We start from the raw sequence: 27,527 nt of genomic DNA, 5'->3' as shown, positions 1-27,527 counted from the left end.
ATTATAGAGAACTCATTATAGAGAACTCATTATAGTAGAACTCATTATAGAGAACCCATTATAGAGAACTCATTATAGAGAACTCATTATAGAAAACTCATTATAGAGAACTCATTATAGAAAACTCACTATAGAGAACTCATTATAGAGTACTCATTATAGAGTACCATTATAGAGAACTCATTATAGAGTACCATTATAGAGAACTCATTATAGTAGAACTCATTATAGAGAACTCATTATAGAGAACCCATTTCAGAGAACTCATTATAGAGAACTCATTATAGTAGAACTCATTATAGCATAACTCATTATAGAGAACTCATTATAGAGAACTCATTATAGAGAACTCATTATAGAGAACTCATTATAGAGAACTCATTATAGTAGAACTCATTAAAGCAGAACTCATTATAGAGAACTCATTATAGAGAACTCATTATAGTAGAACTCATTAAAGCAGAACTCATTATAGAGAACTCATTATAGAGAACTCATTACAGAGAACTCATTATAGAGAACTCATTATAGAGAACTCATTATAGTAGAACTCATTAAAGCAGAACTCATTATAGAGAACTCATTATAGAGAACTCATTATAGAGAACTCATTATAGAGAACTCATTATAGAGAACTCATTATAGCAGAACTCATTATAGAGCACTCATTATAGAGCACTCATTATAGAGAACTCATTATAGAGAACTCATTATAAAGAACTCATTATAGAGAACTCATTATAGAGAACTCATTATAGTAGAACTCATTAAAGCAGTACTCATTATAGAGAACTCATTATAGAGAACTCATTATAGTAGAACTCATTAAAGCAGAACTCATTATAGAGAACTCATTATAGAGAACTCATTATAGAGAACTCATTATAGAGAACTCATTATAGAGAACTCATTATAGTAGAACTCATTAAAGCAGAACTCATTATAGAGAACTCATTATAGAGAACTCATTAAAGCAGAACTCATTATAGAGAACTCATTATAGAGAACTCATTATAGAGAACTCATTATAGAGCACTCATTATAGAGAACTCATTATAGAGAACTCATTATAGAGAACTCATTATAGAGAACTCATTATAGAGAACTCATTATAGTAGAACTCATTAAAGCAGAACTCATTATAGAGAACTCATTATAAAGAACTCATTATAGTAGAACTCATTATAGTAGAACTCATTATAGAGAACTCATTATAGAGAACTCATTATAGAGAACTCATTATAGAGAACTCATTATAGAGAACTCATTATAGAGAACTCATTATAGAGAACTCATTATAAAGAACTCATTATAGAGAACTCATTATAGAGAACTCATTATAGAGAACTCATTATAGAGAACTCATTATAGAGAACTCATTATAGAGAACTCATTATAGAGAACTCATTATAGCAGAACTCATTATAGAGAACTCATTATAGAGTAACATTATAGGGTAGTTTTAACATGTGCTGTGAAAAAACCATTCAAGTTATACTATTACTTTTGTTTAGAAGAACTCCCAGAATTTTTGAAAGGAAGTGCTGAAAGCCAGGAAAGCGTTTTAAGCAAAATATTACATATATCACATGGCTTTTGCCTGCAGCGTTGAACTTTATGGTAAACCCCAGTCAGTTGGCGAGAATGCAAGAAGGCCAGGGTAACCATAATACCTGGCCAATGATGAACGACCCGTCAAGCCAATCTCAACATGAATGTGAAGAAATAACGTCTAATGAAGATGTTGCGGAAGCTCCCGAATGTAAAGAAATGCCCAGAAGAATGTCATTATTAACCAAAGTTGCTATAGGAACAACGGCTCTAGGGTTAATGGCAGCTGCCTATACCATCTACAGGCAGGTTTAAACATATGTTGAGTTTATTATTATATTTGGTATTATATTAACAATAATTATTCTCCGCAATATATATATTTTATTTGATGATTCTATGGTTATAGATGATGGAGGTGAACATGAAGATGTACCACTTATTCTCTCTTCTCTAATACTATGAAAGACTAAAACATCCCTCCTGAAACAGCAGACATTATTATACTACTTCAGATTTGGGCTATAATTCTATTGAGCGTCGAATGTATCGACAATTCATCTGTCAAATTGTATTGAGAATTCATCCGAAAACTTCTGCATGCCATTTTCCATTCAATTATGCATCATAGTTCACGATGTAAAATGATTTTTTCATTTGAGGAAATACCGCACTATATTCACAGTTAAAATGTGTGGTGAATAAGCTGACATTTCTATTTGAAAAAAATGTTTTTGTTCTGTGTTACCCTGTTAGTTATATGAATGTATATATGTTTCAGTTCTCCACAAGAGTATGTTGATATATTCAGTTGGTTGTAGAGTATGTTGCTCAGTTGATTTAAATATATACTCATCCGTTGAACTTTTAAAACCCTAGCCAGTAAATTGTTTAGTTTGTTTTATTTAATGATAGCGAAGGCTTCCTACAAACAACTAGTTATACATGTACAAAGATATTCTCAATTGTTTTATTTTATCCGCATTGATAATAAACAATCTGAAATTAGTTATAATGAAAAAAAGAAAAGATATACCGTATATGAAATATTGTATGCAATTTAAGTTTAATTAAATCAAATGCAACTAAACTTTGAAGCAAAATAATTGAAACATCTGTTTCAATAATTATGCAGTTGCTATAATAGTTCAAGCAGATGATGTTAGCAAAAGATCTTCTTCCCTATAGTTAAAGGTTGACTTGCAATAAAATTCACATTACAGTTATTTGCTATCAAAAGATTCACCATGTCTTGCTCTGTTGTGTTGTAATTGCCAAATATGTGGAAATGTGATTACAAGCTCTTAAAAGCTCAAATACGAAAAGCCGCCAAAGATTGGAGTCTCTTTATTTCGATGACGTAGCCATGAAATTTGGTTATTGTCTTGTCACGTGATGTTCTCACGCGAATTGAAAGGCCAATAAAAAGCTCAATATAAAACTTATCATAGCACGAGTTTATGACAAACACTTCGGGTTTTACCGAAGACCCCGTATCAAATATAGATGCTCGCTACTTTACAGTTTTGTTTCGGCCTGGTCTAATCAGCAAGTCATAATCTGATCATGTGACCCAATACTTCGCAAATAATTTTTGCAGCACATTTTGATTATCACAGGTGACCAACAGGCTCGTCATGATAATCAGGCAATGATATGTACTCCTTCGAGGTAAGGTTAAAATATCAAATGAATTTTTGCGGTAAGTTATAAGATATCACTGCTAAAAGTGACAGCATTAAAATGACGATAAAACAGACGCGTAAGAACAATAGACATGGTTTAATTGAATGCGTGAAGTATATTTGTGAAAATATTTTGACGAATAAGGTTGCATGAAAGTGTAAACAGAAACCATCTCTCACAAATGCGTCACATTTGAGCCGTTTTGGAAAGAGAATCTAAACTACCCCGGTCTCGCGTGGTTGCAATTAACTTTTTGTTTTTGAGCTTTTAAGAGCTTTTTATCACATTTCCACATATTTGGCACCTACAACACAACAGAGTAAGACATGGTGAATCTTTTGATACCAAATAACTGCAATATGAATTTTATTGCATGTCAACCTTTAACCATTATTAGAGATGAACTGGGCAGTACAAAATTATTGGTATTTTTTGCTAAAAACATCCACGAGAAACTTCACACGAAACAGTCAACAAAATGTAAATCTTGACTAATTAAAACCATATCTGCTAAAGTTATCTGACCCTGCGATAAAAATGTTAAAATCATTCGCTCTTGGTCCAAACTCGTCCTGGTGTAAAAAGAAAAAACTGGGCCAAAAATTACTACAAAATTGTTCAGATATCGGCCACATGCAGTTTGTCTGCAAATTGGCTGGTGTGACCGCAACTTCAGATAAACGAGAAGACTGGCCCAAGCCTCAGACATACGGTATGAAACCTGTCTTTTGTCACTAGTTGACATATCGGCTAGCTGGTTAAAAGTACCTTGCTAGAGCTTGGCTGAGTAGAAAGAGTTTATACTGTCTAGTAAGGTAGTTTGGTTCAGGTTGAAATTCAAGGTTGAAAGTATATGCTGTCTGAGCTACGACACACAGACACTGTTGGTAAAACTGTTGTATAGGGAGAACTTTAGCTTCATTGAAATAAGGGAGCTGCATGATAACTAGCAGGTTATTTGTATGAAGCTCTCAAAATCTTATTTTGTATATAATCACAAATTTCGTCATCTAAGTCTGGCACGTTTCCTAATGGCTAGATAGAACCGATGCATCAATAACCAATTACAGAAGATTTATGTAACTCACTGTCCGGTGTTGACAGTTACTTGCGGGTGTTGTGTTATCTGCAGACAACCAGTTCAGCAACCTTTACATATTTGCCGTAAGCTATCTCAGTCTCATTAGATCTGGTGGATATATGAAATACAAGATCAGAATACATGTACTTCAGAAGCAGGTTAGGTTTGAGCTGCTGTGTCCTTAACAGTAAAGTGAGGATATTTTTAAAACATCGATAAACGACACGTGGTCACTATGTTGAAACTTTGTATATTCCAACTAGAACAGACATAAGCGTGAGACATTGTGTAATTTCAGTGATCAAATCTTGACTATAGGTTCTGACCAGGACAGTGTACCTTACCTAGTCAGCTTGAAGTCTCTGTGTTTATTGTACAGTTTGATCACGTCTACCAAAGATATGAACTTGTCCTTTGTAAACACACAGTGTTCAAACTCTCTGCAGAGTTCTGATGATAGGGTTTTAGACTCGGTTGTCCTCAGGTAACTCGGGCTAAAATTTCCAGAAACTACAGCTGGAGGCTGTTAGACGCACAGCTTTTCGCTAATTCCTGTAATTGAAAATTATGAAGGTAGCGTAGGCAAGTCGTGACAACGCTTACCAATACAGTGAAGCTTGGATAAATCGCCCTCGGATATTGAACACATGGTTAACTCGAATAGAATTGCTTGGTCCATTCCCACGCAATGATAAATGGCTTTAGATAACTCGACCGAAACTCCGTTAACTCGAACAGTTTTTTGCCAAACGGCTTTCGAGACGGTTGTTACTATCCCTTTAAAACCTAGGTGCCCAAATGGAGGCCCACGGGCCTGATCCGGCCCTCTAGCTTTTTTTATCAGGCCCCCTAGCTGTTGTAACTTTTAATGTTTTGAAAGTTTTGAAGAGTTTGTTTGGCAATGTATTATTGTATCAGTAGTAATTATTACCGTGCTTTTCGAACTATTAATCGCACCTCTATATTGGCCGCATCTGCTTTATTTAAAAAACGGTAATAAAACAATACATAGCATTTTGTGTACCTATGCCATAGAACTCATTACGGGGCTTTTAACACGGCAGCAACTTTGCTCGTTAAAACAGAACAGTGCCGTTATATTAGGCATATATTATGTTAAACACTGTTTCGTATTACGTGTATGTGTGCCTAACGGAACAGTACCGCAGTAGGCAAAGTTTCGTTTTTTATTTCACCACTAAAGGCGCATTAACCCCAGAAGCCGGTTAATGCGCCCTAGCGGTGAAAGAAATAACTGCAGAATAGCTGCAGCCTCTAAATCAGCCGCATGGCTCAAATAATCGCAAAAAAAGTAGCGGCTAATAGTCAAAAAGGTACGGTAGTTATCTGAAGTCACCTGACCAGCATTATCGACAATACTAGAGTTTAGTTTTGCGTTAGTGTTGTGGATTTCTCAGCATAAATTGTTTGATTGTATGAGTAATGACTTAAAAAAATAATTCATAAGCAATCACGGTTCAGAGATTGGTAGACAGAGAAAACCGACGTATTAATCCAAACTGGACTACACAATTCTTTTCTCATGAAGTAAAAGGGAAACCTATATGTTTGATATGCAATAATTCAGTCGCTATAAACAAGGTAGCAAATATCAAAAGGCATTACACTCAAAACCATCCTGACTATGACGGAAGACTTCCTCTAGGGACAGCTAGGAGGCAGGAACAGCTTGATAGATTAACAAGGCAGGCTAATGGACAAATGGCTATAATGAGGGGAGCTACAAGCTTGCAACAAAGAACAGCTACTGCTGGTTATGAAGCTTGTTATAAAATTGCCAAAGTGATGGCTCCATACAGCCACAGTGAACTGTTCAAAAAATGCATGGTTTCAGCCGTTCAAGCGCTCTACCCTGAAAAGCTAAATATTCAGCAAGCTGTTCAGTCAGTACCGCTATCTAGGATCACGTGTGCCCGACGGATAGAAGCTATTGCCAATCATGTGACTGAAGGTGTCATATATAACTTGAACAGGTGTAAATCATTTTCGGTTGCAGTAGATGAGAGCACTGACATAAACGATGTTGCTCAGCTGAGTGTGTTTCTTCCGTATTATCTCAACAGCAAGTTTAGTGAGGACCTCGCAGCAGTTATTCCACTGACAGAACGTATGACTGGAGAAAATATCTATCAGGCATTCAAGGCTTACATGGACTCGCATAAAGTGTCAATGCATAAGATAATTTCTGTAGCAACAGATGGCGCCCCAGTTATGGTGGGTGTATATTCTGGTTTTGTTAATCGCCTGAAAGAAAACAATCCTCAGATGATTGCATTTCATTGTATCATACACGAAAGCATTCTCTTTGCACAACTGAAAGATGAATATGGAAGTCTTATGCTGGACATAATTAAACTAATAAACTTTCTCAGATCAAAATCATCTCTATGACACCGCCAGCTTAGAAAATTTCTGCAGGTGTCTGATTCTCAGTATGATGAATTGTTAGTACACAAGAATGTCAGGTTAGTACCATAGTGCTATCTTCGAATTATATTTGACATACTTATTTTCATTACATTATGATAAGGTAAAAAAGCGCAGCAAAATTGTGAATACTGTCAATTATTTTTAATATACAATGTACTTTAATGTATATTTGCAGATGGCTGAGTAAGGATAGAGCTTTGCAAAGAGTATGGACTGTAAGACAGCATATTGAGAAGTTTCTTAGTGAGATTGGAGGAGATGCAACAGAATGACTTTCAGAGATTCTCAGATCGGAGCATTCACTGAGAGACATGGCTTTTCTGACAGACATTTTGGCTCATCTGAATGACCTAAATTTGAAATTGCAGGGTGAAGGTCGTAATGTGGTAGAACTCTGGCAGGCCGTAACATATTTTAAAGACAAACTCCACTGCTTTTACGAGGACATAAACAGTGATATGAACCACTTTCCAATTATCAGAGAATTTGTGAATGGTCGTAATGACGTCGTGGACCTTACAACAGCACGCATTTTTCTCATTGATGCTTCTTCAGGGAAGGCGCGTCGCTTTGCTCCCTTTGATAGTATCAATGGCGTTATTGAGCTGGTTGCGTCCCCATTTCAGGCACATCAGCTTTGGAAAGCCCAAGTTGATAACTTTCCTCATGTTCAGAGAGGTGTGGCAGAATTAGAGCTGTCTGATTTAAAGGCAGATATATTGGCTGAAGCTCAATTTGCTGAGCAAACTATTGTAGGGTTCTGAACGCAACCTGCTGTCCAGGAGAAGTATCCTATGCTATGCAATATGGCAGTGCGCTTACTTACTTTCTTTGGTACAACCTACTTGTGTGAAAAGTAGGTATCGGAGTGTACTGACAGAGGAACATACTCAACAGCTCTTAGCTGTAGCAGTAACCAAAGATAAACCAGATATTGCAGCAATAGCTGCAAAGCAAACTCGCTTCCATGTGTCTCATTAACATTACAGATACTTCTTCTGCACAGTAGACTTTGTTGAGAATAAACCTACATGTGTTATTATGTTACACCTAGTTACTTTCATGTCTATGTTCATGTATATAAGTTTACTTACACATTACTTGAAATACACATACATTTACATACATGTATATACAGCTGTATTCATGCCTGGCTCTCCTGATAAGGCCTGGTTACCTGTTTGGCCCTCCAGCAAAAGTATTTGGGCACCCCAGCTTTAGAATATCACTTTTTTCTAAGCCATAGAAATAAACATCGACTTTTAGTACTTCTTAGGCCTCGTTATTACCAACATCGGCAAATATTTTCATTAACGACTTTTGTAAAGGTTTGCAAAAATCAAATTTTACCAAACATTCGCTTAGCGATAAGCCTTCCGAATGCATAAAAAGCGAGGTAAAATTTGAATAACTTTTAAGTAAAATCGGCAAAGTTGATAATGGGTTTTTAATAGTAAAGCAGTTTTGTAATAACTGACATACTGCAAAATTGATCTTGGTTAAAACGCTCGGTAGAAAAAGACGTATGTATTTTTTCTGAGCGTTTTAACCGCGATCAAGTTTTGCCAATTTTAATCTGAGAACGTCCTAGCAGTCACATCACCTAAAGCAACAAACAAATCTCAAGTGATAGAAAAATATCTATACTTTCTGATTAAAAATATTTAAAACTTCACACGAGAGACCCTTTAACTTGCAACAAGCAATCTATGATTTTGATTTATATATAGTTTGCATATGTGCATGTATCTACTGATAATTACGAGCACTTATGGCTGTCCTGATAACTTGATTGCTCTAATAACTTCAACACTTTTGCTCGGTCCTTCGAAGTTTGAGTTATCCGAGTTTCACTGTATATATATTTATTAGCAAATTTGCCGGCTCAGCACGGGTATTGAAAACAGCTTATAAAACAGTGGCAGGTGATATAGTTGCTTGTCATTTCCAATTAGACTGCCACATTACCAATGACTAATTTGAGTAGGCTAGTAAATTACTAACGAGAGTTGTGAGAGCAAGCTGTAGAGACGTTGTGCTGTAATCTAACGCTGTGCATATTTTAACCTAGATATTCAAGCATATCGCTTAATGAATCCATGAATCTGGTGTAGCTTAATTGGTAAGAGATTTGCCTAGTGAATAGATGTTCCGAGATCAATTCTAGCATGAAATGGATTTTTCATTCCTAAATTTTAATAGCTATAGCCGAACAAACTAAAACACACATACACACTTTGAGATTTATATCTATATGTATATTTCTTAAAATATTTCCGTATGTCTGTCTGCGTTCCGGCTATGGCTATTATTAGAATAACCTAGCTGGGCAACAATCCTGACGCAATGTCATTGCCTACCAGCGTTTGAAGCTTACTAACTAGGTTAGTGGAATTTTTGATTGGCAATGGCCTGCCACTTGCTGGAGAGTTGCCTGCCAGCAAATGGTAAGCAAATCTCATCCCTTCTCATTGTTTATAAGCTGAATTTTAATACACGGACAACGCCGGGTGGCACAGCTAGTATATATATATAATTATAAGATATATAATGGATAATTAGTCAGGCCTTTAATACACGGACAACGGCGGGAGGCACAGCTAGTATATATATAAATATAAGATATATAATGGAAAATTAGTCAGGCCTACAGTTTCAACGGCACTCTATTGCTAACAGGTAGACAGACCTCTTTGGCCCTCATCATATTTGAGGAGCTGTGCAAAGTCGAGTGGGGAGGAAAGGTTATGATGTGATATTTTTTACAGAAGGTTGGACTGCTTATGGTAAACTTGTATTTTAGGGTGTCTTTGAAATTTGTGAGTTTTTGTAGTTGGCCCAAGAAAAGTGTATTTTGGTGCGATATTCGGCCGGTTGGAACATGTTATGAGCTATTTGAAATATGAGAAGGGATAATATATATAAACTATTTGGTTATATACCCTATTTTGGTTATCTATTTATATAACACTCATTTTGGTTTGGCAATTCTTTTTAACTACTGTCCAGGATTTTAGTAAGTCATATGCTTTTGAAGCTTACTAACTAGGTTAGTGGAATTTTTGATTGGCAATGGCCTGCCACTTGCTGGAGAGTTGCTTGCCAGCAAATAGTAAGCAAATCTCATCCCTTCTCATTGTTTATAAGCTGAATTTTAATACCCGGACAACGCCGGGAGGCACAGCTAGTATATATATAAATATAAGATATATAATGGATAATTAGTCAGGCCTACAGCTGTCAACGACACTCTATTGCTAACAGGTAGACAGACCTCTTTGGCTCTCATCATATTTGAGGAGCTGTGCAAAGTCTAGTGGGGAGGAAAAGTTATGATGTGATCTTTTTTACCGATCTTTTCTATAGCAGTCTAACCAGAAGGTTGGACTGCTTATGATAAACTTGTATTTTAGGGTGTCTTTGAAATTTGTGAGTTTTTGTAGTTGGCCCAAGAAAAGTGTATTCTGGTGCAATACTCGGCCGGTTGGAACATGTTATGAGCTATTTGAAATATGAGAAGGGATAATATATATAAACTATTTGGTTATATACCCTATTTTGGTTATCTATTTATATAACACTCATTTTGGTTTAACAATTCTTTTTAACTACCGTCCAGGATTTTAGTAAGTCATATGCTTTTGTGTTTTAATTGGTCTTTGTATTGGGTGATTGATGTTCAGTAAGAGCTATTTAGACTCATTTAGAAATTCATAATATTTGGTGAATAAGCCGAATTGGCTACATCTGTTGATATCCTATGTATATCATTTGGGTACCTATATGGTATTTATTTGCATTTACATACTTATCTCATTTACTATTTTCTGTTTTTATTAACATGTAGCATTACTATTAGCAGTTATTAGTTGGTATACTCTACACATTCACTTGTCTTTATTTCATTGACTAGGGATCGACATCACGAGCAAAATTTTAAAATTGCACTAGTTTCAGGGTTAATGTTAAAAACCATTTGTTAAGCCTAGATTAATTCAGACCTGCACTTAGAGATTGCCAATTCCTGTGAGCCAATATCGTCGACTATCTGCAGTGCTACTGCGCATGTGGGTCTCATCATGCCTCGACGAGTAGGAACTATAAGCTTTTATTTATTTTGTTTAACTCATTCAATATTAAAACTATATCTTTATTGTGCTTAATATTATATTTCTACTAATTGATGAAATAAAACACACACACACACACACACACGCACGCACGCACGCACGCACGCACGCACACACACGCACACACACACGCACACACACACGCACACACACACGCACACACACACGCACACACACACGCACACACACACGCACACACACACGCACACACACACGCACACACACACGCACACACACACGCACACACACACGCACACACACACGCGCACACACACGCGCACACACACACAGTCACACACACAGTCACACAAAATAACAGTCACACACAGACAGCCGTGCGCACACACACACTTCCACACACACAAACACCCACCAACACGCATGAACCCAGACACACTTATCTACCCAGATAATTATGTACCAGTAAGTGCAATAGATTTGATTCATTCATCATTCAGACAAGGTTCTATTGAAAGTACACAGTAGCAGTTGGATATCAGTCTTACATAGTAACAGTTTGATAGTCTTAACCCTTTCACTGCCATAGATGTACAAATTTAGCTATCGACTTAGTGCCAGCCATTTTAACAAAAGTTGCCGATATTGCTTCACGATATGTATACAATATTTTTTTTAGTTTCAAACTCTATCCAGAACATTTTTGTAACATATTTATTTTGCCAACATTTTAACTAACCCTTCTATGCAAAAAATCCAATGTATATATACTTTGTGCGATGATCAGTACGAAGCTAAGACAATCCTTCACAATTTTCATTGCTCTTATAAAACTATTACTTTCACCACTACCAGTCACTTTTGCTACTTTAATTATCTGTATAATCACAAAAAATATAAATCTGAACTGGCTATAACGTCATAAACATAAGCAATTACCTGTTTTCTTACTCGAGCAGTTATTAGCAAAACTTACACAAGAATTGTTTGTTTTTAGGTGAGTAGTTCTCAAACAAAAGTTTAAATTGCTTCGTTATTTTAGGCTAAATTTAAAGAGATATCTTCCGACAACATTTTCAATATCATGAAAGTACTCAAGACCCTGGGATATGTTGTCAATGATTCTAATGATAGTCACCCAGACACAGACAGAAACACATTAATAAACGTGATAATAGCAGCGAAGACCCACACCCATAAACACAGAGACACATTCAGATGAACACAACTTGCACAGACGCACACACATATACATGCTCAAACAAACAAATGTATACACATACAGGCACACAAAAAACACAGAAATACACTGCCAGACACCAACAAGCGTGCGTGCGGCAACACACTCACACAGACAGACATCAACAATTGCACACAACTACAGCCAGACACAAACAAGTGCACACAACTACAGCCGGACACCAACAAGCACACAAACACACAGCCAGACACCAACAATCGCACACACAGACACACACAGCCAGGCACCAACAAGCACACACACACGCACCCACAGACACCAACAAGCACACAAACACACAGCCAGACACTAACAAGCTCACACACATAGCCAGACACCAACAATCGCACACACAGACACACACAGCCAGACACCAACAAGCGCACACACAGACACATACAGCCAGGCACCAACAAGCACACACACACACTCACACTCACGCTCACACGTACGCACGCACGCACACAGGCACCAACATGCACACACACACACACATACAGGCAGACACCAACAAGCACACACACACACCCGCAACAACATGAACAGACCCAAACAAATGAAATCACACACAAATATATTTCAACAGGTCTGGAACAAAAACAACAACGTATTTGATTCATTCATATATCGCAAAACTGTTCATTCAAGTTTGCAGTAGCAGCTTGATAGCGGTCCTACATGGTAGTAGTTTAATAGTCTTAAATGTAGTTTCAACAACCAAGTTCACTCCATTGAATCTCGCAGAACTGCAACATTTGGAACAATTTTTTCAGAGCTTTCATGACAATTCAAATTATGGCCACCTAGACATACACGCACACGACAAACACGTGTACATAAACACAGAATCTAACATAAATACAACAAACGCGTACAACAAGATATGCACACACAGTCACGCACAAGCGCACATATATACACCCGTTATTTTTAACAAGAATCAAAATATCGATACCTCAACTTTTAAAGAATGTTTAACGCACCAACACACGGACAAACACGCACAGAGACACACACACAAACATAGACATGTCAACAGATATGTAAGAATAACGGCAATGTGGTGGAACCAATCATCTATTGCAAACTGTTCTATCAAAGTTCACCACAGCAGCACTATAACGGTCTTGCATAGTACCAGCTTAATAGTTTAAAATGTACCTTTAACTTTCAAGTTGAAGAATTGCCCTTGAAGGTTATGGTTACTTCTTGACAGACTTGAAAATCTTGTTGTGGTTGAGCAAAGTTAACCCCATTGACTACAAGTTAACCCAAAATAAATCTCGCGTATTTGAAACTTTTGAAAAAATGTTTGCTAAGCGATAACGGTATTTCTAATAATAGTCACACAGATAGACACATTAATTCACTTGCTCACAACATAAACACAGACACACACACACAGATGCACACACCTGTACACACACACACATGCACCACCGCACACACAAACTCACAAACAGATGGACAGCGACACATACACTGACAGCGACACGCATAGACAGCGACACACAGTCGGCGACGCACAGACGCCGACACACAGACAGCGACACACACATATGGACACCAAAACAGCCACACCCACACCAACAAATACACACACATAGTGACACGCGTACACACATAGATGTACACACACATGCACACACACATACGCACGCACACACACACAAACATGGCAACATATATGTAACAATCACTGCAACATATTTGATTTGTTCATCTACATGATTGTATTATAATAAGACATTTTGCAGAGATGAGACAACTTACAGTGAGGAGATAACTGAGAAAACTATTAGCGGTTTTCTTGCCACTGCTTTGGGAATGAAAACTTCAATGTCAATATTTGCAATGTAAGGATCCTGAGCATTCCAAGAGCTGTTGTTGCAGAACAACTAGGCATCGATACTGGTTAGCGATGGTCACTCTGACATGAGACCCTGATGTTTGGGTCATCTGTAGAAAATGTTCTTGGCTCTTTTTGCGAAGAAAGATTGCAAAAGAAGATCTTTAGGAAGATGCACTAAAGTGGCCTCTAATTTTATACCCACCTGACAAATTAACAATAAGACATTTCAGGTTTAAACTGACCAGCTATGACACTTAGACTCACAAAGGGTGCATTACATACCCTCCCTGGAAAACTTAAAAGCTGAAAAGTGGCTAAATAGAGCATTATTATAAAATGAGGTGAGTCATAGTCTTCTACATGGCTTCAGATGGTCTCTATATGACATCCTCACTGCTGTAGATAGCTTATAATAGCCTGAGTTATCTAAGCTTCTATCATTCCCTTTTGCCAGAGAACTATGGCTAGTTTCTCTAACAGGACTTAACCTATTAACAAAAACGTAGCTGTATTCAAGTTATTCTATTTATATACAATATATTTTGCAGATTTTGCTCTAGGCTAATATATAAGCACATGTCCTTTACAATCTCCACCCATTATTTTTAATAACAGTTCATTTAAAACAATCATTTTTAGGCTAGCATCTAGACTTCATCAATTGCCCACCCCTGCACAGCATCCATAGTTTTTTTAAGGTACCAGACTATTTCTATGGTTGGTAAATCTTATGAAAACCTTTTTTTGCTCAATTATTTTTCACCGATCTTTACAGCCCACATACTGCATATATTCCAACTTCTAAGGTCTGCCCATTTCTTGTTTATCTTCTGATAACTTCGATTAAAACTGATAAGAATTGAAACAAAGCAATTCAAGGAGAAAATAAAATGAAAACTACTTGCTTTTGGAAATGACAAGGGGTGACCAAGGGAGTACTGGAAGAATAACCCTGGGCAACCTTGGAGTAGCGGACAACTCCTTGACTATATCTATCACATGCATCCGTGGTCCAAAACCTGCAAAAGATTTGAACCTTCCTGAATCTCAACCAAATCATAAGTATTTCTAATAGCTACTGAGTGCCTCCCTTAAAGTCATATAAAACTGGATCCCAAAGATAAGACTTAGTAATGTAATATTGGTTTCAGGAGAGAGAAGAATCAACTACCTCCTTAACTTTTGCCTCGGTACACAAGCTACATTTAGTTGATCACAGCCTCTCTGTTTCACTTTTGGATTACAAATAGCTTTTTTTCGAACACATGGGAGGAAGGTCTGAGACAGGGATGACTCATTTATTACAGAAAATGCCTAAACTCAACTGTGCCTTTATATAATTAGGCTACTGTATCATTAGAAAGAGTTTAAGCGAACAAACAAAAAACTTATTTATTGATAAGCTAATCAGGGGAGCTTTCTAGCACCTCCCTGGTTGTATTAAAGTACACCAACCAGTCTATATGTAACCTGTTAAATGATAAATCCAAAAGCGTCTCAAAAGCGATCAAGAGTTGGGAAGTCTAAACAAGTGAATATCTAAAAGGATAGGCAAGAAAAACTCCAATAAAAATGCTCTGCATGCAGACTATCACGGTGACCACTAGCGAAAGTGACAGGTCTAGCAGGTACTAGCAAAAGTGACAGGTCTAGCAGGTACTAGCAAAAGTGACAGGTCTAGCAGGTACCAGCAAGCAAAAGCAGCCAAAAAGGTCACCACAAAACACAAACTCATTGTAACCTTAAACTATGCTAATAATTACTGATACCGTATAAAATAACATGTATACCCACAGGTAGTGTTAGAGAAGGAGAAGTACACACTATAATACCGCTCTATAAATATACAACAGAGTTTGGTTAGAGATAGCTTTATTATAAAATCCTGAATGTGTGATACCTTCATCAGTCTCTGTAATACAATATACACTGACGCTCACACTTGGCTAAGACGGTAATTTTACAGTGAAACCGTAATGACATACATGTAGTACTCTAGCAGTGCACTCACAGTGACAACGTAGTACTGCAACATTACATACGCAGTGCCAACATACTACGACCACAGTGTGATACACTGGCCACACCATATTCTAACAGTGCATACACTGGGAAATTAGTACTTTACCAGTGCATGCACAGAGGCAAAGTACTACTAAACAGTGTATGAACAGCGGCAATATCACAATTTTACAATGCATGCATATAAATAATATCGTAATCTCACAGTATTGTACAATTGTAACATGGTATTTCCACAGAACAAGCCCTGTGGTTTTTGCTATTCTCACAGCATGTACATTATACTTCTAGAGTATATGCTCAGAGGTACCACAAGATTTTATTAGTACATATACAGTAGTAGGATAACATTCCCACAATTATGCATAGTGACAACAACAATATCACACCCCTGGCACAATGGTAACACAGTACTTATACAAACATGCATTTGAGTGACAGAGTGCTTTTGCTGCGCATACACAGGAACACATAATACTGTTATATTGATAACACTCCATTCCTGCAGTGCACAGAAAGCAGTATGTTAATAGTATTGCTATGGTACCAGAGAGTATCAATGTAGTAGTTTACACAAACAGTACTGTCTCTTGACTTATATAAGCATGTATTTGCCAATTTTATTGAAGCAGTGCGATGTTTAGTGACATACATGTACTTGAAAATGTTCATTTCCTTTTTAAAATTAACAGCAAGTTATCACGTCATTTTGGTTTCTGGTCAGATTTTAAAGATATGCTAGTTTCTAATTGTATTCAAAACCAAATTACAGAAATTAAAATTGCATGACCAGCAGGAAATAGAAGAGGAATACAATAGTGCCAGGAGAGAACAATACCTGGTGGAGCTGAAGGCATCTGGAGAGGCATCTCAACATCTTTAAAGCTAGGTATAGGTGTAGATGCCAACTCAGCAGCATTGTTGTTCTGAATACTGGGTAGAATATATTTGGTTCTGTGCAGTACTTGGCGCGAATAGACTGATGTCCTCTTGGTTTTCACTTGAGGGGAGGCAATTCCAAGAGCAAAGAAATATATATTTAGCAATTTGTTTACGAGGGGTCTGCAAAGTGAAACATTACATGCCTGAATATTAGCAAAAGACATGGCTGGATATTAGCAACTGTCATGCCAAGATATTAGCAATTGACATGCCTGGATATAAGCAAGTGACATGCCTGGATGTTAGCAACTGGCATGCCTGGATATTAGCAACTGTCATACCCAGATATTAGCAATTGACTTGCCTGGATATAAGCAAGTGACATGCCTGGATGTTAGCAACTGAAATGCCTGGACATTAGAAACTGTCATGCCCAGATATTAGCAATTGACATGCCTGGATATTAGCAACTGACATGCCTGGATATTAGCAACTGACACGCCTGGATATTAGCCTCTACAGCTACAGTGATTATCAGGTTAATGTGAGGACCAAGTAATTTTTTGTGTTATTATTTATGACATGAACTCACTTTTATCACTATCTCAGACCATACATACTATACGTATTTGAGAAGCAACCTTTATTGTCACTCTGTTTGCCATCAAAATTATTCTCAAAGAATATAATTTACTTAGTGAGCACCAATTCTATCTTATTCTGTGATTGATTATCAGGGCTGTTCAACATATCTGGATGTTAGCAACAGACATGCCTGAATATTAGCAACTAAGATGCCTGGATATTAGCAGCAGACATGCTGGGATATTAGCAACTGACATGCTTGGATATTAGCACATGACATGCCTAGATATTAGCAACTGACATGCCTGGATAATTATTAGCAACAGACATGCCTGGATGATTATTAGCAACAGACATGCCTGGTTGTTATATGACATGCCTGGATACTAGCAACTGACATGCCTGGTATTAGCAAGTGACATGCTTGGATATTAGTGAGTGACTCGCATGGATATTAGTGAGTAACACACCTGGATATTACCATTCATTGCATGAACTTATTTTTTTTACTTTTTCAGACTGTACATACAATCAATATTTAAAAAGCAGCTTGTATGGCCTGTTCGCCATCAAAAACTTTCTCAAGATTTATAATATATTTACTGAGCACCCATTTTATCCTATCCTGTGATGATAATAAGGGCAGTACAGCTATTAAGATGCTAGTAATACTTCAAAGGGGCACAAATTCACTCGCGAATAACTACTTGTATTAATATGCTTCAAAACTGCATTAAATTCGGTCAATTTTTACCATGAGCATAAACAAAATTTTATTGGAATTTTTAATAATGTGCAGATACGCACAAACGAATACACTTTGATATTTAATAATATTCGTGTGTAGAACATCTCTAGTGGTTTATTGATGTGTGTATGACAAGAATTAATCTAATATACACTAAAGGAACTAATAATTAATAACAAATAATGTTTTATTTCAAATGGTCCAATCATTATGGCCCACTATATAAGTAAGATTTTAACCAGCCAGGATCTTAAATATCAGCTTAAGTTTTAAATCTGCTTTAGTTTGTAGTCTAACCCTTCACCCATCTACATAGAGTAGTCTCATCATTCTACCACTCTCAGACTATAGCAGCACCTTCAACTACTCTCAGATAGAAAATAATAAAAGAGATGCAGCATTCAGAAGATTATAACTATTTTTCTATCCTTGAATTCGATAAGCAGATGTGATACAGTAATACTATTCATAGCATAAACAGGATAAACTGTTATTCTGGCAAAAACTCAGTGACAACAATTATTACATAAAAATTATGGCTTGTCAAATGACACGGTATTCAAACTGTATTGATTCATAAGTTTTTAGTTGAAAAAAGTCAATAGAAATTCAGCATTTTTTACTTCAGTGAATCATGCTTTGAAATGTATGCATCTTCTTACCTATGCTGTGTGTAATGGAACAAATATTGAGTTGGCTACAGACATGGCTATTATAATAAAGATTGAAACTAACTTATGTTAAGAGTTTAAGTTACTTAAAATTGTTAGTTAGTTATTTTGTTGCTAGTGCAACGCCAGGCATTAACCGAGTAGAAACTAAATAGCATCAAATATCAGCAAACTTTAAACTGTCAGTAACCAACTGCCATGACTTGTCAAGAATCATCTAACAAGTTTACATCTATCATAATGACAATCAATACTCACTTTAACCTGGGCTGAGGTACTGTCTTGTGGTGTTTGTTGGTGGATGGTGGGATAGGGGATATAGGCTTTCTTTGAGTGACAGTGGGTTGGAGGTTGAGTGGCAGCGGGTGGCTGGCTAGGCAGTGAGTTGATATGTGTAGTGTTGATGATTGATGAGAGATAGTGTTGGTGGTAGAGATGGCAGTTGTGATGGTGGTGATGAGGTGATTGTGGTGAAGATGAAGTTGTGGTGTGGATGAGTTAGTGACCGTTGCAGCGTTCGTGGTTGCGGAAGTAATGGAGTTACAGATTATGGTATTGAAGATTATGGTGATTGTGACAGCAGAGAGGTGAAGGTTGTGAGAGTTGTCGTGGTGATAGTGGTAAATCGGAAGATCGTTGATCGTTGTGATTGAGGTGATTGGGTGGTGGTGGTGATGCTTGTGGTGTCAGTAGAAATAATGATTGCTGGTAGTGGGTTATATGAGTGGTAATGACAGAATCACATGGTAGCAATGATGTGGTGTTGTAGCAATGCCAGCAGTGCCTACAACGGTATAGATTTTTTGGCGTTAGAACTTTTTGTACAGTTTGAATGCCGGCACCGCCACTCCTACAGCGGCACAGCGAATTAAAAGTATTTCACTGTTCCTGTTGGGGCTGGAGAGTGGCAATTATGGGAGGAGTGGTGCTTGTAAGGAGGGTGTGGATGATGGAAATGGAAGGGATGATTTTGATGGTGAAGACGGATGTGATGGTGATTTCTTTTGTACTGGTCGTGGTGACGGTTGGGTGAAAGGGATTAAACGAAGACATAGAATTGGTCATCCACTCCTCTGCCACTGGCCTCGTTAGAGTTTTGGGCTCTGCTTCCCTCAAAGTAGCTACGTAGATGAACAACATCTACCATAAATTTAAGGGCAACAGGCAGCGGCCAGGTTATTGCTGGCGCAGATGTTATAAAGGAAGAGCTGCCCTCTTTCTTCTAATAGGGTTCAGGAAGTTCTAAAATAAAATAATACAATTTCAGTTTAAATGTACTAGATCAAGTTATATTTTTAACAAAGTTAATTATCAAGTTCCATAACACTCTGACTCAATAATGAAAGCTATGAAAGTTTGATACAAGCAGAATGTCAATATTTGTGACAGTAAAAAATTAAGAAAATCACTTGCAAATAGTTGAATGAATTTATCAAGTCTAATGATGAAAAGTTTTTTAGACTTTAGTTGAGTGTACGGCTTAGCTACAGCAAATGATTATTATGAAAAACTACATCGCAGCCTATTATGACTTATTATTGTGTAGGTTCTGAAGCTACTCTTTCGAATAAATGTCATCACATTATATAACTTAATTTGTCTCCCTTTATTGAGGGATTTACTACACTGATTGAAGCGGCTGATACCAGTTTAAAATAGTCCATATCAACCTAACAGAGGCGGTAGTATGGACTAGTAATGAACTCACGAAAATTATTCCTGAACGGCCGTCCAAACCCTTGTGCCCAAATCTCCCCAACTAATTTAACCATTTTTCTATGGAGTCGTTCAAGTATAACAACAATACAAAACACATATAAACCTATTTAAATATGTTACAAAGTCTTTGAAATTTGTAGACAATGTCCTAAAACTAACCCTTCTGATTGGATTACACACAAATGGCCTATTACACACAAATGGACCAATTAATTTGGCCTAAAATCGCCATAAAAACTTGACATGCCTTTTTAATCAAAATTAGGACTGGCCAATAAAACGCGAATAAGGCCGCGCTACAGAGAGAAGAACCATTAAGTCGTGTGCATTTCGCGAGAAAAACGTGCACATTTCACTAGTCTGCGTCATTTTCCAATTGCCAAAGGTTTCTGTAATTAACATAAAAGTACAGAAAAGTATTCGTTTCTTTGTTGCCGATTTCAAAGTAACTGACTTTTTGAGCACTTATAATGGGTACTTTGGTATTCCAACTGATGTCCAAAGCAGTGAAAGTAACGGAAATGATGATATTTTTCTGATGATTGTTATAAGATTATAACAATATTTAATTATAAGAATGGTTATTCGATTTTATAAGATGATTATAATATTTAATCATAAGAATAATCATTCGAATTTACAAGATTGAAGTATGTAGTGATCGATGTTAGGCAATATGTTACTGATATTATTTTTCTAAAGAACTTGTTGATGATACTACGACTGTGCCCAATACCGCGGTACTGCCAAGCCGTTTTTAATATCTGCAAAATTAATTAATAGGCCTACATTTTCTTATAGATATACAGCTATTTCTATGACAATCAACTAAAATCTGTTTACATTTTTAAATTCAGCATATGCTTTTGCATATAAGTACAAAAATCTAAATAAATATCACAACTTCTTGATATCGGTTGCTATGACGCAGGCCTTTATTCCCTGGTTGCAAGTTGGGGCTGCAAATGTTAGGCGACTAGTTATGAGCACCAGGGGGTTTGGGAGCGGTTTAGACCCCAACGAGGTTTGGGGCAGCGCCCCAAAGCTCTTGACCTTTTAAGCATCAACAACCCTCAAAGTATGCATAAATGTAATCAATTGTAAGCATCAGAATCTACATAAACATAATCTTTATAGTTCATAGTAGGCAAAACTTGTTCTTTATTCAACGAATGATGTAAAACTCATGACACAACATATTTCTGAAAAGGACATTTACAGAACAAGAGCTATTCCTTTTTTATTGAAATACCTTGAGTCAACTCAGCACAGAAATAAACAGTGAAGCACAATCATACGCAATTCTTGCGCAAATCCACGACGGAATTCCGCACACAGGCATATGCACACACACCACACACACCAACACACCACACACATGTACGCGCACAAATAAAAACGTAAAGCAACAACACATACAGTAAAAAAGCAAACAAAAAGCAAATGAACACACCCGTGTACACACATACACATAAATAAAAAATGAAGCACATGCATACACAAATCCATGACAAATGCACACAGGAGCTCAGACACACGCGCTCATGCACACAGGCATGTACACGCAAACAAGCAAATGTATCAAAAAATTTGTAACAACAGCAATGTATTTGATCGATTCATCTATCACAAGCTGTTCTATCAAAAGTTTGCAAATATCAGCTTGATAGCGGTCTTAAAAAGGAGTAGTTTGATATTTTTAAATGTACTTTCAACTTTTAGGTTAAAGAATAGAGAAAGCATAATATTATTATGCTTTATTAGTTATCTTGAGGTGTTGACTGATGTTCTAAAAAAAGAATCAAGGAGATCGACCCACTAGAAGCTGAGATATAGACAGCCAAACACAGGTCTACCTAATAAAGAATCAGAGGAAAACCCTTCGAAAATCCCGAAAACTGTGACGTATAAAATCGACTTAATGGTAATGTGCCGGAGTTGCGCACCCTTACCGCCGTTACTTATAATGATTGTTTTGGCTACGAGATGTGAAACGCTTCTCGCGATAGTAAATAATTTACATACTAGCTCTGGTTTCTCAGGAAAATCATCCAAACATTGTGTGGTAAAGGCATTTGCCCACAACCCCTCGCCATGATTTTTTAAAGCAGAAGAGCAGATTTTGACTATTGTGCTTCAAATTTTAACTCGATCTCCACGGATATGCTCTGAAGATCATCTGTTCAACAAACGGCGCGTGTATAGTCTATATGCGATATCCGCGATTGCAGTTTGTTTACAATAAGAAATAGGAATGGGACTTTTTGTTCCTTCATCATTTTTCTACTGTGTATCTACTGCAGCATTCAGTTGATTTTCATGATTATCGTCACTATTAACAGACTGGAAGTTCACTACAGCCGTAATCTTAAAAAGACTAACTTGACAGTGCTGCTCTTGCTATAAGAAAAGAAAACGATAACTTTTGCTTTGATTTTTCTATTGATCTATTATCTTATCTATGATTATTTTTTATGATTTATATAATATTCATAATGCATATTATACAAAATAATAATATAACTGCGTATAAAATAAATGATGTAACTAATATAATTTGTAGAAAATTCCAAATGATAACCGAGATTGATGATTGATTCTATTTATTAGCTATAGTTAAAAAATCTGAACAACGCTAAAGATGAGTCTGAATAGGGAAGCTAAGTAGGAGAACAACAAAACTGAGCTGAACTAGCAAGATAGCGAAATGTTGCGAAATAATAGATGCGTGTAATTATTTTATGCTAAAACTAATCTACACGTCAGAGGGACTGGTTCGGAATTCTAGGAGCGATGATTGTTAGGCCCAATTTGATTGTTCTATACTTCTAGGGATTAAACCAATTAAAACGCCGTGATTGTTATAGGAGAGCGCATTAGTTGGCTTAATTGACCAATGACACACAAGTCGATTTCATACGTCATATATTGATGATTACCAAAACACTTTTGTTTTTTTGGTAGACCTGTGTTTGGCTGGCTATATCTCAGCTTCTGGTTGGTCAATCTCCTTGATTCTTTTTTTAGATCATCTTTCAACACCTCAAGATGAATAATAAAGCATAATAGTATTATGCTTTTTCTATTCTTTAAACACTTGTACTTCAAGATTTTGGTAATCACTTGACGGATTTGGATAGCTTGTTGCCATTGAACAAAGTTTGACCAATTGAATTTTGGATATCTGCAAAATTTGAAAAAAATGTTTGAATGATAATGGTGGTTCTAATAACGGTCACACACACGAACATACGGACACACATAAACATAGACTTTAACCAACATACACCCACATTCTTCCCATGGAGAACCATTTTTTTGAAAACTACACATTTAAGGAGCGTCTAACGCATAAACAGACACACACACGGACAGACCCATAGACGCAACCACACATGGATATATAAACACACACACAGAAAAACACACACCTTTACTCACACACAGACATACCCATACAGTCACAAACACACACAAACAGACCACATGCACAGATACAGGCACACACACATAAAAGCAGACCCGCGTGTGCATGCACACGCACAGACAGACAGACGAATGTGCAGACACATGCAATACTGCAACATACACATGGATGTACACACATGTAACAGCAAAATAATACATCATAACACACATGCAAAGCATACAGGCCTACTTGCTCACACGCAAACACACACACACATAAAAACACACACATAAAACACACGCAGACACATACAAACAGACTACATACATAGACACAAAAAAGCGTAAACACAGACACACACACAAAAGCACATACAGATACACACATGCACGTGTGTATCTGTATGTGTATAAATACATACATTCACACAGTCGCACACATACAGACACACATGCAAGCTTAAACACAGACATACACAATCATATTTGCAGACACACACAAGCACACACCGACACACAAACGCAAACAGTATAGACACATAGACATAAGGATGCACAGACACATGCAAGACAGACACACGCATATTTGCTCTACACATACACGTGCACACTTGCATATACACTCACATACACACACAGATATGTCAAGAGACAACAATAACAGCGATGTACTTGGTCCATTTATTTATCGCAAATTGCTCTATCAAAGCGCTGCAGTAGTAGCTAGATGGCGGTCCTAAATAATAGCAGAATGATAGTATTAAATGTACCTTCAACTTTCAGGTTAATCACTAGTTCTTAAAGATCGCAGCAACAGCTTGACAGACTTGAACAGCTTGTTGCAACTGAACAAAGTTCACCTGAATGAACTGGCTTATCTGCAACATTTGGAAAAATATTTGCAGAGCTATGATGATAGTTCTAACAATCGTAACACAGACTCACGCACAGACTCACGCACAGACTCACCCACAGAAAGGCAACCGCATGCACAGACACACATACAGACACACATACACACACAGACAGCTGCACACACAAACACACACACAACCAAAAATGCAAACAAAGAGATAGCAAAACACTAAAAAATTACACAAATTCACACACAACAACCGCAAAAAAAGGAGACAAAGGAACACACCAGCAAACGCCAATACCAAAAAATTAACAGTGAAACACGTGCGAACACAGACCCAGCAAACATACACAAACACAAACATACACAAACACACATGCATCACCACGCACTACGCACACACACACCCTTACATGAAGATCACTAGATCAATATTTTAAAAAGATTCATGATTACATAATCTATACTTTTAAGAAGTATCTAACACACAAACACATATACTGACAGACAAACACAAACAAACATACAGATACACAAAAACACATATACACAAACACACAGATGCAAAATGTACTCAAATGTGCAGATACACACGTGTACAGTTACACTCAAGGAATTAAACACACACTTACACGCACACACAATTGCAAACACACACCAACACGCATGCACATACATTCATTTGTGTAGTCAGATATGTAGCAGTAAGTGCAATATGCTTGACCGTTCATTTAGCTCAACCTTTTCAATCAAGCGATCCTACACAGTTGCAGTTGGATTGTTTTATATGTATCTTTATCTTTAAAGTTAAATACTTGTCGTTGAAGTTCAGAGAAGTTCCTTGACAGACTTGTTGTGACTGGAGGATGTTTACCACATTGTATTTCGCTTATTAGCAATATTTGGAAAAACGTTTGTGAAACAATGGCAATAATTCTAAAACTTCTCACATGCACACCAGATACCCACTCTAGGTACATACGAGCACACACACAAATGAACTAACTAAACCATTATAAATTCCAGACGCATGAATAAACAAACACAGAAACAACTGCAACCACACATGCACAAATTGCTTACACACAAACAAGTAAAAAATAACACACAAAGAGATACACCACACATATACACTGCATTTGAATGATATATATACACACGCACGCACGGACACACACACATGCTCACACACACACACACACACATGCTCACACACACACGTGCTCACACAAACATAACACCACCACCGCAAGAATAGATATTGTTGCAATATATGTGCATCATTTTTTGGTGTATGAGTGGATTTCCATGACATATTTGTATTTTTGCCAACTAAAAATAACTCATATTGAACTAGTTTAAACCTATACTGTATTTTAACTGTGTATTCTATTGTTATAGCTATATATATATTTATCAAATTAATAATTCTAGAATGTGTTTTAAAACTACTGCAGCTGCTAATTAACCTTGATATATGAGCATAGTGCACTCCAGGACTGAACTTGCATGGCAGTTTTCCTGTATCTTAAGTCACTATTTATTTCCTTTATAAAATTGCTATAATTGTACAAATATCATAATAAACAATCAAAACAATAAATAATCAGTATACATATAACTTTAATCATTTCCATACCATAAAGAACAACCCTAAAAACTAGATAATACAATGAAAAATGTGTTTGAATCTGTTGTAATTCACAATCTACCCACACAGTGTAAGAATGACCTATTTAGTGGTTATGATTTGCAGTGAAGTCCAACATTACTAAGTTTAGTACTGTACAACTTTTATCTCTGAGACAGACATATGGTTAGAGGTAATGTGAATGAGACCTGACGGCAACATTTTTGGTGGCTACAATTTTTGAAGCTCGTAAAACAAAGTAAACTTCAATGTTTAGATTGAATTTAATATGTCAATTTAAACTTGATTTTAAACTTTAAGTTTAGCTTACTACACACACTTAAAGAATGTCTTAATCAATACCTATAAATATCAGTGTCCATTTGTCATCTGTTGGTTGTTTATTCAGCTATAGTGATAAAATTTTAGCAATGAAAAATTTGAATTGTACTGCGTTTGAACTCGGAACTTCCAGGTCTGCAGACAAGTCTGTTTATATTTCATCAATTGGGTGACTACAGTAGCTTGAAGTTTTCTGATCATATTTGGGTACAAGCCAAAACTCAAAATAATTGGTTCATACATGATTATATTTGGGTAACTACAGTAGCTAAAAGCAATCTGTTCACATCAGATCGAAATTGAGTACAAGGTGTTTTTCAAATTTATCTGTTCACACATGGTAATATTTCAGTAACTACAGTAGGTAAAAAGCCAATATTTAGACCTGATCATATTTCGTGACAAGAGGTTACACAACCAATGCTTTCAGGATGCAACATAAACTGCAATATGTTGTCGATCCATATGTATGCAACAAGTTTTGCTATTAAGTAGGCCTGAACAGCAGCATGTTAATAGTTTGAGCATATCTACAAGCTTCTGGTTAAACATTTGTCTACGAAAATTATGGTATAGGCTCCCGATGAATTTGAACAGTTTAATCTAGTAAACAAAGTTCACCGCATTGTGCCACCACAATTGAAAAAATTTAAGGTCAATTACTGCAGTTCTACTAAGAATCATGGAGACAGATTGCATAACGGATTTATAA

At 36.7% G+C, this 27,527-nt stretch overlaps 1 protein-coding gene across 1 annotated transcript; it reads left to right on the top strand.

The window, feature by feature from the left end:
* The first annotated feature begins 1,644 nt into the window (after positions 1 to 1,644).
* LOC137388332 (zinc finger BED domain-containing protein 5-like) lies at positions 1,645 to 7,041 on the top strand. The gene is made up of 4 exons (XM_068074818.1): positions 1,645 to 1,762; positions 5,907 to 6,553; positions 6,758 to 6,804; positions 6,945 to 7,041. Exons 1-4 carry the CDS (start codon positions 1,645 to 1,647, stop codon positions 7,039 to 7,041), a joined length of 909 nt encoding a protein of 302 aa, XP_067930919.1.
* Positions 7,042 to 27,527: the final 20,486 nt, after the last annotated feature.

Source organism: Watersipora subatra, chromosome 2 (assembly GCF_963576615.1).
Source record: "Watersipora subatra chromosome 2, tzWatSuba1.1, whole genome shotgun sequence".
NCBI classification, from domain to species: domain Eukaryota; kingdom Metazoa; phylum Bryozoa; class Gymnolaemata; order Cheilostomatida; family Watersiporidae; genus Watersipora; species Watersipora subatra.
The sequence above is the reverse complement of the archived record's forward strand: the minus strand, read 5'-3'. Positions and strand labels throughout refer to the sequence as shown.

Bases quoted from the DNA above. Each gene is read 5' to 3' on its own strand.
- LOC137388332 (XM_068074818.1), top strand. From the start codon at position 1,645: ATGCAAGAAGGCCAGGGTAACCATAATACCTGGCCAATGATGAACGAC. The intron at 1,763-5,906 runs GTAAAGAAATGC...GCAATAATTCAG, and splicing joins TGTTGCGGAAGCTCCCGAAT to TCGCTATAAACAAGGTAGCA. The intron at 6,805-6,944 runs GTTAGTACCATA...GTATATTTGCAG, and splicing joins TTAGTACACAAGAATGTCAG to ATGGCTGAGTAAGGATAGAG.